At 39.6% G+C, this 22,084-nt stretch overlaps 2 protein-coding genes across 2 annotated transcripts; both read right to left on the reverse strand.

Annotated features, from left to right (window-relative positions):
• Positions 1-2,290: 2,290 nt before the first annotated feature.
• On the reverse strand, positions 2,291-8,847 carry LOC131436214 (probable maltase). Its single transcript, XM_058604828.1, is given in 5 exon segments — positions 2,291-2,430; positions 2,485-2,599; positions 3,712-4,195; positions 4,253-4,433; positions 7,909-8,847. Coding segments are annotated over 5 exon segments (1,740 nt in total). The 5' UTR covers positions 8,787-8,847; the 3' UTR covers positions 2,291-2,348.
• Positions 8,848-14,539: 5,692 nt separating this feature from the next.
• LOC131436831 (probable maltase) lies at positions 14,540-16,626 on the reverse strand. Its single transcript, XM_058605760.1, has 3 exons — positions 15,519-16,626; positions 14,858-15,453; positions 14,540-14,797 (listed from the first exon to the last, which is right to left on the reverse strand). Exons 1-3 carry the CDS (start codon positions 16,620-16,622, stop codon positions 14,716-14,718), a joined length of 1,782 nt encoding a protein of 593 aa, XP_058461743.1. The 5' UTR covers positions 16,623-16,626; the 3' UTR covers positions 14,540-14,715.
• Between the last annotated feature and the right edge of the window lie 5,458 nt (positions 16,627-22,084).

Genomic DNA, 22,084 nt, shown 5'->3' on the forward strand with positions numbered 1-22,084 from the left:
ACCATCAGGCGAGTTTAAGCTGGTACAGCGAAATTCTTTATTATATGGCCGGATGTTCTTGCTAGAAGGCGCCGGGTCCTCAAAACTCATTTTGGCCTTCTTAACAGCAATTATTTGAAAGCTATCTGATAATCAAAATCGGATCTACTGTAAGTCTACCCGCATACATTGGTAATGCCTTGAACTGATGGTGGCTTCACACATACATACATACATACAAAATTAGGTAGCTGGTAAGAGTGTTGTAAGTAACTTGTTCGCGCGTGACCTAATACCATATTTACATTGGCGATGATGTCACTTGACATACCGAAATGATACGCGTATCACGTCAAAGTATTCACATATAAATGAAATGATATTGCTTGACAATTTATTTGACATCTTGAATTTTCTTAAGATATTACATTTGTCTTTTAAATTCAATCAATAATTGAAGTTTCGCATTTTTTATCTCTGAACGCCTGTATTCGTTGAAAAACTCAAAATTATTATGCAATCTTAGAAAAAATGAAATTTACGCTTGACGTAAAATTAAACATTACGTAATTTCTTCGGTGATGACACAATATTACATCTACCAACATGTAAAAATTTATATTGCGTCTGTTTCGATGTAAAACAGCCTTGGTATTACATTCCTGCAGTGGAATTTGACCTTCTGTTTCAACAGACTTCCCAGCCGATTCAGAGTGTGCAGAACCATTGCATGGCTACGATTCTACTGACACTACGAATCCTTCCAGTCGAAGCTCGAACATACGACAACTGGTTTTTAAGACAAGTGCCCTATGCATTGAACCCGGGGATGTGCCGCCGTGGGAAGCATTCATACAGTCGCACCTGCTAGCAGAACGCAAGTCACAGTCGAAACCAGTGAAATTCAAGCTCATCTAAGATTAAGTCATTACAAATAAAATTTTCCGTCATTTGACAAATTAGGTCTTTATGAATTACATCGTATGACGGATTAAGTCACCTGTAAAATTCAATTTTTTTCGGAGTGTAGATCAAATTGCTCGTAACAAACAGGCAAACCATGCTTCGTCCACAGCGAAAGTCGGTAAAAACTTTGAAAGCTAAAACCGGATGCATACATTTGTTTTGGAAGAACCGGTTAAGTTTTTGTTCGGTTTTTGCATTCAAAGTTTTGCTGTCCGGTTCTTGAAAAAAAGATGTTTTTAAACGATGATGTTGATTTTGAAAAATCCAAGTCCGGTTTTTGCTCTCAATGTTTTTATCCGGATTTGCATAAAAAAATACTTAAACGGGTTCTCCAAACAAAGTTGCAACTATCCGACTTTTGAATTCAGTCGTTCCTATAGAAAGATTATGCAATCACTGTAAAAACCGACTTTTTAACCGAGGGCCATATACCATGTCATATACCATTCGACTCAGCTCAACGAACTGAGCAAATGTGTGTGTGTATGTATATATGTGTGTATGTAACAAAAATGTGCACTCGATTATCTCGGTGATGACTGAACCGATTTTCACAAATCTGGATTCAAATTAAAGGTCTCTCCCATAGGTTGCTATTGAATTTTACCTGGGTCTGACTTCCGGTTCGGAAGTTACGAGGTAAAATATGCAAAATGAACTAAAAACGTCTCATCGATTTTTTCAGAGACCGCTCATCCAATTTTCACAAGCTTAGGTTCAAATGAAAGGTCTTACAACCCCATATAATCCTACCAAGTTTCATCCAGATACGACTACCGGCTCCGGAATTACAAACTGATAGGTATAAAATAAGTGTACCAACTTTTCTCAGAGAATGCTGAACTGATTTTCACAAGCATAGATTCAACTGAATGGTGTCTTGATCCCATACAAAATTCCTGAATTTTGTTTCGATAGGACTTCCGGTTCTGGTGTTATGGGGTAAAATAAAATAAGTGGAAAAGAGCGGAAATAAGCGTACTAATTTATCTCAAAGATGGCGTGACCGATTTTTTCAAACTAAAATTCAAATCAATAGTCTTATTCTATAAAAAAAAAATTATACCATCACTTAAAGGAGCGAAACAAATTACTTAAAAAGAATTCTGAATCGACATCAAAACTCATTAGTCATCATCAGTAGACGGCCAAACAAAGCGATTCCGGTTATTCCTTCAAGAATCCAAGAAAATTATTTTGTAGAAAACCACAGTATTATATATGATAAATAGAATGATTGATATGAGAAAGGCATTATTACAGGTGAATTAAAACAGGGGTTTTAACTAATTTTTCGCAATTTATTCACTAATAAGGAAGATGAAGACAAAGTTCAAAACAGATATGAATGCTTGTAGTGTTTATAATTTGTGAGACTAATATTAACGAGCAACTATATCAACTTATACGACTTCTTTCATGTTTCCTTCAAGAACAATGGCTGCATCGGCTGGAAGTGTAACCAGATCGCGATATAATATGGAGCTAAAAGATTCCTGATATAATTTTGGACGCATCCAAAAATTATGAATCACTTACCCGTCAACGTAGTTAGTCTGTAATGAAGATGTAATGATTTCAAATTCCATCGGCAACCCGGTGTAAACATGAGATAAGTTAACGCTTTGCGTTGACTTATGGAAGTTTAAAACAACTAAAGGGTGATTTTTTAAGAGCTTGAGAACTTTTTTAAACAATAAAACGCATAAAATTTGCAAAATCTCATCGGTTCTTTATTTTAAACGTTAGATTGGTACATGACATTTACTTTTTGAAGATAATTTCATTTAAATGTTGACCGCGGCTGCGTCTTAGGTGGTCCATTCGGAAAGTCCAATTTTGGGCAACTTTTTCGAGCATTTCGGCCGGAATAGCCCGAATTTCTTCGGAAATGTTGTCTTCCAAAGCTGGAATAGTTACTGGCTTATTTCTGTAGACTTTAGACTTGACGTAGCCCCACAAAAAATAGTCTAAAGGCGTCAAATCGCATGATCTTGGTGGCCAACTTACCGGTCCATTTCTTGAGATGAATTGTTCTCCGAAGTTTTCCCTCAAAATGGCCATAGAATCGCGAGCTGTGTGGCATGTAGCGCCATCTTGTTGAAACCACATGTCAACCAAGTTCAGTTCTTCCATTTTTGGCAACAAAAAGTTTCCTTTCGTTCGGCACGTCAGAAAAGACATTGCACTTCGTTGCAAAACAAAAAGTGTTCTGTAAATAGCAGAAACTTTACGTCTGCTTAGCGGTTCAAATTGAACTGCCGAGTTTAGCACTAAGCAGTTCAATTTGAACTGCTCTGCACTGATGAGTCAAAGACGAAACGTAAAAATAACAAAAAGTTTGTTAGCATCGAACGATAGCGATCGCCATTCACTGTAACGTTGCGTCCAACAGCATCTTTGAAAAAATACGGTCCAATGATTCCACCAGCGTACAAACCACACCAAACAGTGCATTTTTCGGGATGCATGGGCAGTTCTTGAACGGCTTCTGGTTGCTCTTCACTCCAAATGCGGCAATTTTGCTTATTTACGTAGCCATTCAACCAGAAATGAGCCTCATCGCTGAACAAAATTTGTCGATAAAAAAGCGGATTTTCCGAATGGACCACCTAAGACGCAGCCGCGGTCAACATTTAAATGAAATTATCTTCAAAAAGTAAATGTCATGTACCAATCTAACGTTTAAAATAAAGAACCGATGAGATTTTGCAAATTTTATGCGTTTTATTGTTTAAAAAAGTTCTCAAGCTCTTAAAAAATCACCCTTTATAATCGTGCTAACTCCAATCAGTTCACGTTTATAAACAATTAAATTCTCATCGACTAATTTCATATCAAACGAGCCTTCTCTGAGAGTTTTCTGTTTTCTGAGTCTGGCAAGAGTTTTGAAAATTTTTACGTGACTGCGAGGAGCAGACTTTTGCAGCTTGTAATTATTCTGTTTATAATACGGAGAAACCGGAAGCCAAGTTTTTGGATTGGTTGAAAAACCAGCACTGACGCTATCATCCCACTGGAACGGAGTTCTAACAGGATCGCGGGTGTACAGCATAAAATCTTTGGGATTGGAATTACATGCGGCTGGATCGATGGTTTGGCTTCAAGGGATATAGACATCCTCCATACCGAGCTCTTCTCCGTTGTATGTAACGGCTATTCCTGGTAAAGTGTTCAGCACTATATTGTATAGATCTGTGCGCGAAATCCCTAATCGACTGGCCACACGTTTTCTATCGTGGTTACCAAGCTAAAAATAGAATCATTGAAAACTTTTCATAATGTAGGATTATTTGCGGATACTCACAACCCAATTTGCAAAACGGTTCGGCGGCAGTAAATCTAAGAACCGCTTTATATTTTCGTAAAAATCTTTACCAGTACTATCTTTGAACGTATTAGAGAGTACTTCAAAATTGAAAGGAATTTGTGCACCTTCCTTCCCGTTTTCACCATAGAACCTGATAATATTGATTAGTGGTGTGTATTAGAGATGGTCGGGTATAGAAATTCTTATACCCGAACCCGACCCGTACCCGAGTGATCAGCAAAAAAATTTACCCGTACCCGACCCGTACCCGATTGAAAATTTAAAAAATTACCCGTACCCGACCCGTACCCGATCAATAATAAATAAAAATTACCCGTACCCGACCCGCACCCGAAAAAAAAATAAAAAATTTTACCCGTACCCGACCCGTACCCGATTAAAAATTACCTGTACCCGTACCCGACCCGAATGAGTAGTAAAAATTTTACCAAAATTCAGTATGGAAAAAAATGTGTTTTAGATATCGAGCCGTATCAGGCTCTAGTTGGTAAGAAAAATACATTAAAATGCTTGTTTACTTTTAAACATATAAATACACTGTGAAGCATGAATAATGTAATGTAACTTTGTTTTAAACATGCATAAAAAAACAAACGGTTCATCCGAATTCAAAAATTTTTTTTTTCATATTAAAGTACAATCCTTCCGGGTAATTGTGGAATATAATTTCATTCAAATGGCTGCCTCGGCTGGCCTTGCAGTACGCCATACGGTCGGTCCAGCTTTTTAATACATTTTCGATTGTATGCAGCTTTATTTCAGCTATGGATGCACGAATGTTATCCTTCAAGGCTTGAATTGTCTCTGGCTTGTCCACATAACACTTATCTTTGACAGCCGCTCAAAGATAATAGTCTAACGGTGTCAAATCACAGCTCCGAAGCGGCCAAACGACATCCGAATTTCGACTGATAATTCGATCTCCGAAGACTGTGCACAGATGATCGATCGTAGCGTTGGCTGTGTGGCACGGAGCGCCGTCTTGTTGGAATCAAAAGGTGTCCAAGTCTACCTCTTCTAGTAACGGGAAGAACCAATCGCTAATGATGACGCGGTACCGCTCGCCATTGACCGTGGCGGCGGCTCCTGCCTCATTTTCTAAGAAAAAAGGCCCAATGATGCCGCCAGACAAAAATCCGCACCAAACCGTCACTCTCTGAGATCGGCTTCTCCATGATGACGTGCGGGTTTTCCGTCCCCAGATGCGACAATTTTGCTTATTAACATACCCGCCGAGATGAAAGTGTGCCTCATCCGAGAAGATGATTTTTTTGCACACATTCCGCAACATTACCATGATTTTGAAAGTAAAACTGCACTATTTTCACGCGGTCCTCAAGCGTATACACAACCATTTTCGTTCAGCGGAAGGATACAACTAAGTTTCTGTCAAATCAGAAGTGACATTTAGGTTACCAATGTCGAAATAACCGCTAGTTCAAAAATAAATGTTAGATGGCGGACCCTGTAGATTTCCAATGTCTTTGGTACTTTATACTCATTTACAAATGTCAACAAAAGCGAGTAATATCTACTCAAATTTTTCAAAAAGCATATTTACCCAATATGTCGTAATACCCGTTGTACTCAATTTTGGGTAGGTATGGTTTTTACGAAACAGTGCGACTTTTGATCCAATTCTTTAGAACTATAAGTAAGCGTGCTCATTATCTTGACACACAAATAAAAATTCACATTCGAATCACTTGAAAAATCACGTAAAATAGTTCCAAATGTCAAATTGAATATTATACGTGACGAAAATGAATGTTATGCGAACATCCCCTAAAATGAATAGTGTGTTATCAGTTCGACCAAAGAATCAAACAATGTACGTGTATTCCCGGTGTGAAAAATTCAATTTTGAACATGGTGAACAGTGAGTTCTTCAAGTGTAAGTAGTTTGAACATTCGTAGGAAATTTTTTTGGTTACAATTTTTTACTATAAAGCAAAATTAATTATGATTTTGATTTAAATTAATCTGTCAACTATGCCCGTTTTGTAAACCTCACAAACCCACACCCACGATGTTATCGGTAGCTGGTGGTTTTTACAGCCATTGAACCGGTGGAACCCTCAACGAGTGAACACGGTGAAAATTTGAGTATTTCACGAGAAAAGATTTTCACCCTTACTTTTGCGACTCCACGTTGTCACGCATCGAGATTTTCACTTGTAGTCCAGTGAAAAGAAACGAAAATTAACTAGCAATATAGCCCAACTTGCTGTGCCATCAATCGGTGTCATTTAAAGTGAGGTGACACCACCCAGAAGTGCAGAATAATAAGAACTTCTATGCAGATTTTCTGAAATAAATGTCCATGTTTTTATGGTAAGAATCCCAATGATTTTTATGAAAATTTTGAAAGTCTCTAACCAATATTTAAAATAACAGTTTTCTGGTATCTGAATGTGATATGAGTACTACACTACATTTTATATACTGCCCATACTTGCATATCAGTCCCATATGGGAAATCGGCATGTTGAGAAAAAGACGATCAAAAGTTTATTTTCGATTTTTTTTATTTATTGTGCTCCCTAATGCTGGTCCCGGGTTGGCGGTTCAATGCATAGGACGCTGGTCTTACAAGCCAGCTGTCGTATGTTCGAACCCCGACCTGGAAGGATTCTTAGTGTCAGTAGGATTCATATTACTAGCCATGCAATGATTCTGTACACTAAGAATCGGCTGCGAAGTCTGTTGAAACAGAAAGGCCAAATTCCACGAAAGGAATGTAATGCCAAGACTTTGCTTTGCTCCCTAATGCTAAATCTTGGTGTTATTACATGAAATATCGGTAATACACCTTTGCTGTTCCAATATTGCAACAAATGAAATTATTGAAATTTTGCACTGAATGGGACTGATATGCGGGTACTTTAGCATATGGGACACAGAAATGAGTTGATATTTTTTTATATTTTACTGAACAAACCCTCAACTTTCATTGCAATTTCTGAGAGTTTATTGAGGAAAGGCTCCATTCCTCAAGCTAACTCAAAATTGGCGAAAATCGATATGAGACTGATATGCGAGTATGGGCAGTATATGAATCAAATAATTTTTACTGGATTGTGCATTAAACAGCTTTAAAATGGCAGTCCATTAAATCCTACGTGAAAAATAGATTCCGACCGCAACATCATAGAGCTAAGGCAGTGTGTCTTATTAAATATGTTATAAACAAAGTAGGGCGGGAAATATTCACATAACTTCTCATGAAGAAAAAAATGTTTTTTTCTGGAAAAAGATGCCGTTTGACAGGTCTGGTCCTAGGCGGGAATGTCAAAACCCCTTGAATCAAATTGATTATTTTTCGGAAGAACTGTTTTGCAATGAAAAAATCTCGTCAACGTGTAAACATATTTATGTGAAGTACAAATGGACGGGTAATCGATCCGAAAAAAAAATTTACCCGTACCCGACCCGTACCCGAGTGAGCGATAAATTTTTTTACCCGTACCCGACCCGTACCCGAGTGAGCAGTAAAATTTTTTACCCGTACCCGACCCGTACCCGATTGAAAATAAAATTTTTTACCCGTGCCCGACCAAAAACCCGTCGGGTACGGGTACGGGTCGGGTTTCGGGTAAAATACCCGATACCCGACCATCTCTAGTGTGTATGCCTCTACCATAAAAACTAGATCATCTCCACCATGGGCCGCTTTATATTCATCTAGTACGGCACGCCATTGGAAAACCATATCAAAAGTTTCATCGAGATTTTGAGTTAACGTATGCACAAGATATTTCGGGTTGTCAGGATCATCAGTTTCGCCACTCTTTTCCTCATCTAGGTAAACTCCATTTACAGATTTTGCCTCGAAAAGATATGGCACGGCATCAATTCTAAACCCACTTACACCCTTATCAAGCCAAAAGCGTAGAACATTTTTCATGTCATTTATAACTTTTTCGTTGCGGTAATTCAAATCAGGTTGTTTGGCAAGAAACTGATGAAGATAATATTCCTTTCTAGTTGTACTCCACTGCCATGCACTTCCGCGAAATTCGCTAATCCAGTTTGATGGGGGTACACGTGTTCCGTTGGATAAAACTTTGCCAGGGTGCCAAACGTAATAATCCTCGTATCCTGCTTCTTTCCGTTCTGACTTTTTGAAAAATTCATGCTCATCACTGCTGTGATTCGGCACAAAGTCTAAGATGAGCTTAAGATTCTGTCGTTTGCATTCCTCTGCCAGGCTTTCCAGATCGGCAATCGTACCGAACTCGTCATGAATATCCAAAAAATTAGAAATATCGTACCCAAAATCCGCCATAGGAGATTTGAATATTGGTGACAGCCAGACTGCATCGATGCCCAATTCCTGTTTGAGGTAGTTCACTTTTTCTTGTATTCCGCGAAGATCGCCAACACCGTCTCCGTCACTATCCTTGAACGATCGTGGATAGATCTGATAAAAGTTGGCATGCTGCCACCAATGTTCATCTGCGAGAATCTCTCCGATCACTACAACCACACTAAACACGAAAATTCTCATATTATTTGGAAAATAACTGCTACAACAACCTGACAGCTATTAACTAACCTCTGCTTATAATCAAAAGTGTTCGTCTTTTATACTTAGAAATTCAACAACATCGAAGGTAACAATGAAATTGTTGTAGGATCAATTACGATATTTACTGACTGTTATCGTGAGCAGTTTCTATATGATACAATTGATAAACAGATAACTTACCTTTACTGTACTTCCTATCTCTTTATTATTGATCAATAGCTGATATTTACTAGTGTTAACAGTTCGTTATCAGTTTGATATGCATCACAGCTGTTGTATTTCAATCAATTAACAAATCAATGTAATCAAGTGTTACTGTGTGCACGGTTAAACCGATATTAAACATTTTGAAAATCACTGTTCATCCGAATACAAGCAAGTCGTTTGCTTTTTAACGAATATAAGACATTATTACTTTCATTCAGTCTTACTATTGTATTGTCACATTGTTGAGGTTGATATTTCCTTATGACTATACATAGATATACTGGCATACGTCTTTAGAATTAACAACTACTTCTATTTGTACCAGAACATAGTGCATCGGTTAGTATGACAAATTGCATAGATCGCCTTGAAAATATTTCCTGAACTGTACCATGTCGTAATCAAAAGACGAACAAAATCGAGCTAAAAACGTGCAAACCTTTTGTTTGACTATGTAGTATTACTTTTTCTGCTTGTTTAGCTATAGCTAAATCAATAGTTTTCTTGTAACCCTTTCATGTTGTGATAGTATTTCGTTTCATGAGCAAATAGTCGCCTTATGGATTAAGTTATCACATTTCTTCTTGCTGATTACTTAGCATTTAATGAACGGATTACAATGCCATGTTGGTCGATCTGCCGTGCTTGCTGTGCGCCCGTCCTCATATACCTTTAGGGTCGCCCTAAAGAACCATCCCAACCGGGTCGTCGTCTGACATACTTACGACGGACTTTGTCCATCGTGTGACAATTTTACTAGTACTGTTACAGCGATACGAAATGTTAATGACACAACTTTCATCTTATCTTTCTTTTGATTGGATGAAGTTCTGTGATGTTCGAAGGAATACAGTCTTTTGATACAATGTTGTTTTCTGCTTATCATTCCAGAGCCGCTTCACATTAATAGCAAAACTCCAAATCAGGCCAAAGCAGCACAGAACTCGTGAATGAAAGATAGTAGTCGTCTTTGAAAACACTCGTAAATCTAAACTTCTTTGTTAATCGTACCATTAGTTATGAAGATGCCGTTGTTCTAACCACAACTACAAATAACCTGCCAAACTATATGCTTTTTTGGGAACTTCTTTACCTTGAAATGATCGTCAACCTTGTCACGATGGGATGCGTTATAAAACTGAAGACCAGGAATTCGATTTGATTTGATTTGATTCGATATTTATTCATATGATTTCAAACTGGTTTGCTGTTTCTCATTCCTGTTTGGAATTTTGTTCACCTTGAGCGACATATATCTTGTTTTCTAAACTTTTCGAACGAAAGACTTTTTCATCTTCTAGCCACATTTCGGATGGACAGGCTCGGGTTTCGCGTTCTGCTGGGATTCAAAGTTGTCGATTTGCTTGCCGCTTACGATCAGCCGAATCCAGAAGCATTTCAAAATACAATTTACTCTTTTTTGGCAAATTTTACAACAACAACAAGCAATTCTTCCGACTCCATTTTCAAAATAATGTATTAGTGTCAGTGAATCGTATGTTGAAACGTCCACAAACACAATGAGATTGCGTTAGAGGTGTTAATTACTTCTTTATACCGACGAATAGTAAATATATGGCTAATAAACCATCGCTGGAGAAACTCTTGGGGGTAATCACTCTAAACTTTGTCTGATTTAAAATAATAAATAGCGTGCTGAATAAAGTTTAGAGTTGATTGTGTGAGCTTAGTAGGCTTGAAAGAGTTTAGGGGAAACTACCCAGTGAAATTTGTCGACCCGCATAAGTCCGATCATCGGCCCGATTATCGGACCGATTGAGCACGATATGGGGCCGATCGGCCCGTCATCGGACAATTCTGCACCGTTTGCATCGACCGCGTTGACCTAAAAAAGCTTTATGTTTACATTATGTATCGCTAGAGAAACAGAACGAAGGAATATCAAACAAGGCATTTTCGAGCCGATGTCTCTCCAATAGGGTGTGAAAGAGTGTTAAACATTCTTTTGTTTCGATCATAGAGGCTTTAACCTTAAGGTTATTCGCCTCTTAGGGCCAGCAAAACTCTGGCCCTATGTTCGGGGTTGGAAATCCAACCCCGATATATCCCATCCCCTGTGTATCAGACAACGGCTCTCTGCTTTGGTATATCATCACTCTTTTGTTCTACCGATATACTATAGGGGAAGATGGGGTAAAACGTACCCCCGAGGCATAATGCACCTTTTGCTTTTCTCAAAAGTTACCAATTTTTTTCACTGAAATTTCAATGAAACTGAATGTCCGCCATAACAACAGATTACTATAAAATTTTGGTAGCGATAGTTCAATCATATAAGGAAATAATTAAAAAAAAAAACAATTATGTCTATGTTATAAGTAATTTTTTATGTTTGTTCCATAGTAATTTTCTAGGATGAGGAAGATGATTTTGATTATGTAACCAGTGAACTTCTTTGCCAATCATTCGGGTTTCTAAAATTAGTTCTAATACAGACGATGTATTTGCAATTTTATAGAAAAATCGTCAAATACATCGTCTCATATTTTTGGGGGCAAAACGACCCGAATTGTGTGAGGCAAAATGCTCAAGAATTTGCTTACAAAAATTATGCATAAGTTATCAATTTAATGAATAATAGTGAACAATCTTCCACCTGGCAAATATTTCATCAACGAAAAGTCAAAAGCTTTCTTTAAATAAGAAGAAGATGCTTTATGAGGGTGCATATTGTCCCGTGATTGTCATGAGCTTAAATCCGTTGTTTTGATGGATATTTACCCGTTGCTTAAGATCATCCTGCCTCTATGTTCAGATAATCGTCACTTCGCGTAATTTAAAATGTGTATTTTTCATGTTTTCCACGATCGGGCGTCATGTCCCGCATATATTTCGATACACACTTTTTAAGGGTTTTGGAAAATAAGATATTTCATTTATTTTTCAATGCATTCAGCGAGTATTTGTACGTAATTTAGAGAAATAATGATTACGGAAGATAGTCATGCATGAAACTCTTCCTGGTTATTCTCTATAGTTAAGATATAGCTACATTTCGTTAGGGGGTGCGTTTTACCCCATCTACCCCTATAAGCTCGAAACGCAATCGAAAGCTTTCGTGCACGATGCGTCCGATGTTCGGATTTACTGGGTATGAGCAGCTGAGATAGTTTAGAATAGATTGAGCGAGATCAGTGAGTTCAGAAAAGGCTAGGAGGGATTGTTCTGGAATAGCTGGTTTAAGAATTCTATAAGAGAGTGTGCCAACTATAGGCAAGATTGTTCCGAATAAGATTATTTTCTTTCAATTATTGTGTGAGCAAATTGCATAAGCGTCGAAGTTTGGTAGAGCTTAACGTTGATCCTTTGTGTTACACGTTCGAGAGCAGCACCTAATTTATTATTTACATACATTTAGGGTGACGGTGAATGAAATACAATCGAAATAAATCATAACCGTAATGCATAATACAATAAAGCCTCATAAACCTGTTTTTTTCCTTTCTTATATAGAAAGGTTATGCAATCACTGTGAAAACCGATTTTTGAACAGAGGCACGAAGGGCCGAGTCTCACAATTCGACTCAGTTCGTCGAGTACGCAAATGTCTGTATGTGTGTATATGTATGCGTGTAACATTTTTTTGCACTCACTTTTCTCGGAGATGGCTGAACCGATTTTGATGAACTTAGATTCAAATGAAGGGTTTTGTAAACCCACACAGAATTTCTTAATTTTATTCGAATCCGACTTCGGATTCCGGAACTACAGGGAAATATGCACAAAAAAATGAAAATAAGTGCACTACCTTTTCTCAAAGACGGCTGAACCGACTCGCACCAACATAGGTGCAAATTAAAGGTACAATCGTCCCTAACAAAGTTTCTGATTATATTTTTATCCTTTTTCCGATTCCGGAATAACAGGGTGAAGTGTGTTAAAAATTTGTTACCGTCACATAAAGCGGCGAACTCGTAAAAAAAATCTAATAGGCCTCGAAACTATTCCAATCGATAGTCATTGTGAATAGAACAAATCGATTCCGGCTATGCGGGATCTCGGTTTCTAATTCCGGAAGCACCGAAAATAAAATAATAAAAAAAAATTTTAAAAAATTTTTAAAATAATTTCTAAAAAAAACTATTCCCATCGGTAGCCATTGTCAGTAGATGGCAAAACATTAATTTGGCTTTTCTTGTTCCCGGTTTTCGATTAACGACCGGAGACTGTAGCCATACACTCAAAAATGAACCCAGTCACTTTTCTCGAACCAACCTGCAATAGTGGAACTCTTTTCGTTTCCTCAGAAATGGCCTAACTGGCCGGAGTACTGTTTCACTTTGAAGGAAAGTGAAGAAAGCCAAAGAAAATTATTTTGAAGAATACCACACATTTATAAATGAGAATGTGAGATATATGAGAAAGGCATCATTAGACCAATAGTTATTTTTCTTTTCCATCCCTAAACAGCGATTGACACTTCAGCGAAGATACGAATAACGAACTAGTCAAGCCTTAACAGTCTATGGAGATGCAAACATTACTGTTTCTAGGAGAAGCAGAACAAATAGAATCAATGTATTGAACAGTCGAAAAAACGAGAAAGAGCAACTATGAATAATATGTTTGTTTACATAAGAAAAATGGGTTGTTTACAACAAATGACACAATCCATGACTTGTTTTTTAGTCTGGTTGAGACGTACAGCCGACTTGAAGAAAACACATTGGAAAAAATGTCATGCGAAGAAAACTATGCAATGAAAACCGCGAAAAGGGCATCCCCCACACGCAGCCAAACGAGACAAAAACTAAATCTCAAATCAGCGTCTGACGGCAAAGCAGAGAGTGAAGAAAGACTTGCGATACGATGCGTAAGCGGTTGTTGACGGAGGAGCGAAGCATGCTCGGTTCTTCTAGTCAATTAGACTGTTTCTTCATGTGTTTACACATGCAGTGTAGATTAATTGGCAAAATGATTTCCCTGGATTGGAACTAGCTACGAGTTCGAGTCCCGTCTCTGCGGTAACTTTTTGGTAGTTTTCATTACATAATTGTATTCGCATGTCATTTTTTCAATACGTTTTCCTGGTTCGATACTGATCAAACTTAAAATAGCGATTAAAATAAGTCTTCTATTACCGTCTGTCCGTTATTAAAAACTTATTTTAAAAATGACAATCTTATCCATTTGTAAAATCGACTTTTTCATTTATTGAAACATCTGTTCCTATAAATCAACTTAATGGAAAAGGTGACGGGTTACAGTGAAATTATGTTTATTTACTTTCATGCGTTGAGCTCATTGTTTCTTTATTTGAATATCTGTGGTAATCCACAAATCCTTGGTTAAATTTCTTTTCATATCTCGCCAACAAAATAAACGAATCAATTAGTTTAGTTTCTCTCGGCACGACAACAAAAAGACATTGCACTTCGGTGCAAAAACAAGTGCGTAACAAACAGCAATGATCCGCAAGGTCGCAGTCCAACATAATCAGCTAATGCATTAATAAGCCGAAGGCGACACGTAAAAGAAATTGAGCCAAATGAAGACTTTAGATATCATTTCAATTAGAATAGTTTATTCGTAAAATGTAATTGAGAGTCTAAACTACAACTTAATGATAATTATTAGGTAAATGTTAGCAATATGCATTTTCCTTGGATTTATATTTATATTTATATTGAGCAATCTCTCTCTCGCGATCTTGTGGCACTGTAGTCATGCTACCCATCTATCACACGCCATTCTTTACATTTCCTTCTAGAACAATGGCTGCATCGGCTGGCAGCATAATTTCATCCCGATCCAAAATTGTACTGCAAATAGAAATATTTCTTCAAAGCTATATGCATATATAAAACATCGAAATCACTCACCCGTCCACATAGTTTGTTTGCAAAGACGATGTAATGATTTCAAATTCCAGGGGAAGCCCTTCATAAATCTGAGATAGATAAACCGTTTGGGACGATTTATGAAAATTCAGGATAACTACTATGGTACTAACATCTTGTAGTTCACGTTTGTAAACAATTAAATTTTCGTTCACCAGTTTCATATCAAATGAACCTTCTCTGAGAGTGGGCTGCTTTCGTAGTCTGACCAGCGATTTGAAAATCTTTACGTGACTGCGAGGAGCAGACTTCTGTAGTTTGTAATTATTCTGTTTGTAGTAAGGAGAAACCGGAAGCCAAGTTTTTGGGTTGGTTGAAAACCCAGCACTGATGCTATCATCCCACTGGAACGGAGTTCTTACAGGATCGCGGGTATACAGCATAAAATCTTTGGGATTGGAGTTACATGCGGCTGGATCGATGGTTTGGCTCCAAGGAATATAGACATCCTCCATACCAAGCTCATCTCCGTTGTATGTGACGGATATTCCTGGTAAAGTGTTAAGTGCTATGGCGTACAGATCAGTACGCGGTACTCCCAGTCGACTGGACACGCGTTTATTATCGTGGTTACCAAGCTAGAAGTACGTAAACCATCAAAGACTGATATATCATTGACATAGTGTAAAATTGTGATACTTACAACCCAATTCGCGAAACGGTTCGTCGGTAGTACATCTAAGAAACGCTTGATATTATCATGAAAGTTCTTCGCTGTACTATCTTTGAACGTATTAGAGAGTACTTCAAAATTGAAAGGAACTTGCGCTCCTTCCCTTCCATTTTCACCGTATAATCTGATAATATTTTGTAACGGGGTGTAGGCTTCAATCATAAGAACAAGATCATCTAAGTCATGCTCCATTTTAAACTCATCTAGCACCTGTCGCCATTGAAATGACATATCGAAAGTTTCTTCAAGATTTTGGGTCAACGTGTGCACAAGATATTCAGGATTGTCGGGATCATCTGTTTTATCACTCCTTACTTCATCTTGGTATTGTCCATTCTCAGCTTTGACCTCAAAAAGATATGGTAATGCATCAATCCTGAATCCACTGACGCCTTTGCTAAGCCAAAAACGCAGAACTTCTTTCATGTCATTCACAACTTTTGTGCTGCGGTAGTTCAAATCAGGTTGTTTAACAAGAAACTGATGAAGATAATATTCATTTCTTATTGAACTCCATTGCCATGCGCTTCCGCGAAATACACTAATCCAGTTCGATGGAGGTACACGTGTTCCGTTGGATAAAGTTTTGCCAGGGTGCCAAACGTAATAATCCTCGTATCCTGCTTCTTTCCGTTCTGACTTTTTGAAAAATTCATGCTCATCACTGCTGTGATTCGGCACAAAGTCTAAGATGAGCTTAAGATTCTGTCGTTTGCATTCCTCTGCCAGGCTTTCCAGATCGGCAATCGTACCGAACTCGTCATGAATATCCAAAAAATTTGAAATATCGTACCCAAAATCCGCCATCGGAGATTTGAATATCGGAGATAGCCAGATTGCATCGATGCCCAATTCCTGTTTGAGGTAACTCACTTTTTCTTGTATTCCGCGAAGATCGCCAACACCGTCTCCGTCACTATCCTTGAACGATCGTGGATAGATCTGATAAAAGTTGGCATGCTGCCACCAATGTTCATCTGCGATAATCTCTCCGATCACTAGAACCACACTAAGCACGAGAATTCTCAACATGGTTGAACTATATCCACAATAAGCATACGACATTGACTGCATTTGATTAGTGTCGTAAGGGGGTCTTTTATAGTCGATGGCACGCCAATACTCAAACGAAAATATATGTTTGCCACGCGACAACAACGCGATAAAATTACTTTACCGTGTACATTCAACCTAGTGGGGTTTTCGATGAGTATTTGATGTTTGCAGGTTGATATCGGATGCACTATTAAGGTGCACCTGAGCGGTTGAGAAAGCTGACGTTTGTTCAAAATATTTTCATTTTTGGATTCTAGAACATTTAATTTAAACTTTCGCGACCAAAAATTGTTAGTTTAGATGGAGTATAGTGGGAATGATAAAAATGTTTTTGTTTTTTTCAATTTTTTGGTTTTATTTTATTCTAAATAATCTCTATTAGGTCGATATGCTTATTCCTAAAATTTTGCAACTTTTTAAGACCGATTCAATATTCTGTTCTGATAAACTTACTTTTCGGTTGGAGTTGTTTATTGGGAGATTGTCAATTCACCTTTCACCTTTTTTCATTTCAGCTAACGCCAAAATGTATTATGGTTTTGTTTATATGTGCAAATAACTTTATTCCAAAACTCAAGGAATTAGTAATTCAATTGAATTCAGATATCCTCTTTTGCATCCAGAGTAAACCATGTTTCATTGACCAACACCACCTCATTGCAATGTTTCCATCAAATGAATTCAAACGTAACAAACAGCTTCCGATCCATTGCAGATGACAATCAATCGACGTGTATTTAGTTTATGTTATTCAGTTATGTTTAAAAATTTCCATTTGCCCATCTTACCAGTTTGCTTTCAATGTCCTATTTCTTTCAAATCGTGTCTATAGACGCCGCTTTTCCTATAGACGCTTCTACAAAATGCGAAGAGAAAGATTATTTACACCCAAACAGTTACTCTCAATTATAAAACTTATTTTGTTCAATTATCGAATGCTCTAAAAATAAGATGAAAAATACAATGACCATATTCTTACAGCTTTTATGAAAACGTGTTGCCAAAAAGCCTGGACAAATTAGATATAATTTAAATCACATTAAATCATTGTATAAATACATTTCATCAATAGGATGTAAAGCCAACTTGTTTGACTTGTTTGACGGAATTTAAGTAATTTTCACGTTTCAAATGAGTTATTGCATATAACCCACTCTTTTGAACTTATACAATATTGATTTTTAATGTAATTTTATCGCACTTCAAACAAAATTTAAATTGATAAGATTTACGTTGGGGCGCCTTTTAAAATTTCGCACCGTGCAAGAAAGGTTCTATCGTGAATATCTCGAATTGTACTAAACGCATAAACACAATTTTTTTAAAATACATTTTTATGATTGAATGAAATGGTCAACAGTGTGAGATAACCAGAAATAATTTCAAATGGACTGAGAGGAAACATATATTGGAGAAGCCAAATGAATGAAAAACTAACAGGAAAGATGATTTATTGGAAAAAGATACGCTCAGAGACAGGACTCGAACCTGCGTTCTTACGCATTCCGTGCATACGCGCTACCATTTCGCCACTCTGAATCTTGTTTTAGTCACCCTAAAACGCCAGTCAGACACAGTAGCACGTACATCCAACATGGTCTACATCCCGTCACCCGACCGATACCTTACTTCCAAACATCTTCTCTGTCCATCAAACACTAGTCTTCTCGCTTTATACCTATTTCTCCGATCAAACATTGAGTAGGAGAGTGTATTTATAATCGCTTGTCACCTTCTTTAATGGTGCCAGTCGCTGGCTGGACATCGTCAGCGACAGACCCCTATGAAGGTAGTATTGCTTTACATGAAACTGGAAGTCGTGATAAGGACCGTTCACAAATAGAAGAAGCAACGTCTGCAAGGTATAGAGGTTGACCCGCACTGGGCCGATCCGACCGATCCGAGCTCTCCGGCAACGATATACTATGCATGCCATTAGAATGTTGGACAAGGTGGATCAATCAAGTGAAGGCGATCTACAAAGCATCCGTACTTTGAGTGGCTGGCGACGAGTAGCCATGGACCGGGTTATATGAAGACGAAAAAATTGATACAGTAAAGATTTCAATTTATACTTACCTTACCTTACCTAACAGCTATAGGCCTGGGGTGTCCTTTGCTGTATCAAGAATACGTCTCCACACAACTCGGTCCATGGCTGCTCGTCGCCAGCCACTCAAGGCACGGATGCTTCTGAGATCTCCACTTGATCGATCCACCTTGCTCGCTGCGCTCCTCTTCTTCTTGCACCAGTCGGATTAGATTCAAGAACCATTTTCACTGGGCTGTCGTCCGACATCCTTATGACATGCCCAGCCCATCGTAGACATCAAACTTTAGCTGTCCGTACAATAGGTGGTTCTCTAAGCAGCAGTTGCAATTCGTGATTCATACGCCGTCTCCACGTTACGTCTTCCATCTGCACTCCGCCATAGATGGTCCTCAGTACCTTTCTTTCGAAAACACTGAGGGCGCGTTGGTCCTCTGCCAACATAGTCCAGGTCTCGTGGCTATAGAAAACAACCGGTCTAATAAGCGTTTTGTAGATGGTCAATTTCGTGCGGTGGCGTACTTTTCTCGATCGATGAGTTTTTCTGAGTCCAAAGTACGCTCGATTCCCTGCCAAAATACGTCTGTGTATTTCTCTGCTGGTATCATTTTCGGCGATCACCAGTGAGCCCTTATACACAAACTCGTTAACCACCTCGATATCGTCACCGTCTATCAATATTCGTGGTGGGAGGCGTAGTGTTTCTTCTCTAGATCCTCTTCCTCTCGTGTATTTTGTTTTCGACGCATTTATGGCCAGTCCGATACGCCTAGCTTCAGCTTTCAGTCCGATGTAGGTTTCCGTCATCTTCTCAAGGTTACGTGTCACAATATCAATATCGTCAGCGAAGCCAAAAAGTTGTACGGACTTTCGGAAGATTGTGCCACTCGTGTCGATCCTCGCTCTTCGAATCACACCTTCCAGGGCAATATCGCACAAGATACAAGAAAGTCCATCACCTTGACGTAGCCCTCTCCGAGATTCGAAGGGACTCGAGAGCGTCCCAGATATTCGGACGTAGCACATCACTCTATCCATCGTTGCTTTGACCAATCGCGTCAGTTTATCCGGGAAACCGTATTCGTGCATGATCTGCCATAGCTGTTCTCGATCGATTGTGTCGTATGCCGCTTTGAAGTCAATGAATAGGTGATGCGTGGGTACGTTGTATTCACGACACTTCTGTAGTACTTGTCTTATCGCGAATATGTGATCTGTAGAGGCGCGGGCTCCAGTAAATCCCGCTTGGTACGGCCCTATGAATTTCTTAGCTATTGGTGATAGACGACAGCAAAGGATTTGGGAGAGTACCTTGTAGGCGGCGTTGAGCAATGTGATTGTGCGGTAATTGCTACAATCTAGCTTATCACCCTTTTTGTAGACGGGACATACCACTCCATCCATCCATTCCTGCGGTAGAATCTCCTCCTCCCAAATCTTAGAAATCATCCGTGCAGCAGCTCGCCTGGTAACTGGTCATTGCCCGCGGCTTTGTTGTTCCTCAGCTTGCCGATCTCCTCACTTATCTCCGTCAGATCAGGTGCTGGGGATCTGTCGTCGGCTGAGCGTGCACCCACATTGATTCCTGTGTCGTTCTCTGTATCCTGTGATTCGCCATTCAGACGCTCGTCATAGTACTGCTTCCACCTGTCGATCACTCTACGTTCGTTCGTGAGAAGGTTACCACTGGTGTCTCTGCACATTTCGGCCTGTGGCGTGAAGCCTCTACGTGAGCGGTTCAACTTCTCATAGAATTTCCGTGTATCATATGCGCGGTACAGCAGTTCCATCGCTTCGCGATCTTGGTCTTCCTGGTGGCGCTTTTTCCTCCGGAAAACCGTGTTCTGTATGTTCCGTGCCTGTCTGAATCGTTCCTCGTTCGCTCTAGTGCGGTGTTGCAGCATCCTCGCCCTTGTTGCATTCTTTTCTTCGACCACGTTGCTGACATTCGCAGTCAAACCAGTCATTTCCTCGATTCGATAACCTTGTACCTAGTACGGTTGAAGCACTGCTACTCACGGCGAATCTTATATTCCTTCAGCCGTCTTCAATAGTCGCCGCGCCAAGCTGCTCTTCCGTTGGTACGTACTTGCTCCAGTTGTTGCGCGTATTCCTCTGCAGTACGAACGCTACGTAGCTGCTCGAGATTGAATCCCGGCATTCCTGTGCGACGAGTGTTGTGCACCGTCGATAGTTTTGAGCGTATACAAACTGCAACAAGGTAGTGGTCAGAATCGATGTTGCCACTGCGGTAGGTGCGGACATTGATGACGTCGGAGAAGAATCGCCCGTCGATGAGAACGTGATCGATTTGATTTTCCGTATGTTGATCAGGTGATCTCCAGGTGGCTTTGTGGATATTTTTGGGGGGGAAGAAGGTGCTTCGAACTACCATTCCTCGGGAGACTGCAAAGTTCACGCATCGTTGGCCGTTGTCGTTTGTTACCTCGTGCAGGATCTCCAGCCCGATGACAGGCCTGTACATTGCCTCCCGGCCTACCTGAGCATTCATGTCGCCGATGACAAGTTTTACATCCCGCCGTGGTCAGCTGCCGTAGGTTCATTCCAGCTGCGCGTAAAATGCTTCCTTCTCGTCATCGGGTTTCGTCTCATGTGGGCAGTGCACGTTGATGATGCTGTAATTGAAGAAACGGCCCTTGATCTTCAATACGCACATTCTATCACTGATTGGCTGCCACCCAATCACGCGCTGGCGCATCTTGCCCAACACTACAAATCCCGTTCCTAGAACGTTGGTTGTGCCACAGCTCTGGTAGAAGGTAGCCGCTCGATGCCCACTTTTCCACACCTTCTGTCCCGTCCAACAAAGTTCCTGCAGTGCTACGACATCAAAGCCGCGGATTTGAAGCTCATCATGCAGCTTTCGGTCGTATCCTGGGAAGCCAAGCGATTTGCAGTTCCATGTGCCAAGCTTCCAATCGTAGTCCTTTGTTCGTTGCGTAGGTCTTTGCCGATTATTCCGAGTCGTATTTTCTTCTTGATCGTACGTAACATATGTTTTCCGGGCGGCTTGTTAGGCCTGCACCGACCTCCTGTCTAGCCGGAGGGCCATCGTGTCAGCACTGTTTAAAGTCCCACACTGACACAAAGACGGTAATCAGCCGCTCCTAACATGGAGAACAGACGCTGTTTAGAGCCGCCCCAACATGGGGAACAGACGCTCGTGTAGGCTTGCTCTCTGTAAAGAGAAAGCAAGCCCCCCCCTTCCCTGTCAGCATACGACCCAGGTCCCACCGGGGTTGGTTACCCGATCTTTCCTATGGTTACTCGCACCACAGCCGGCACCGCGGGGAGGTAGGGATAGGAGTTACTGGACAAGAGCTAAGAATCACATTGGGGCCTGAATTGCGCATTGTCCAATCGTTTACCAACCAGAAATGTCAATTTATAGTGTTTCTATAAAAACTGG

This window comes from Malaya genurostris, chromosome 3, assembly GCF_030247185.1.
Source record: "Malaya genurostris strain Urasoe2022 chromosome 3, Malgen_1.1, whole genome shotgun sequence".
Classification (NCBI taxonomy): domain Eukaryota; kingdom Metazoa; phylum Arthropoda; class Insecta; order Diptera; family Culicidae; genus Malaya; species Malaya genurostris.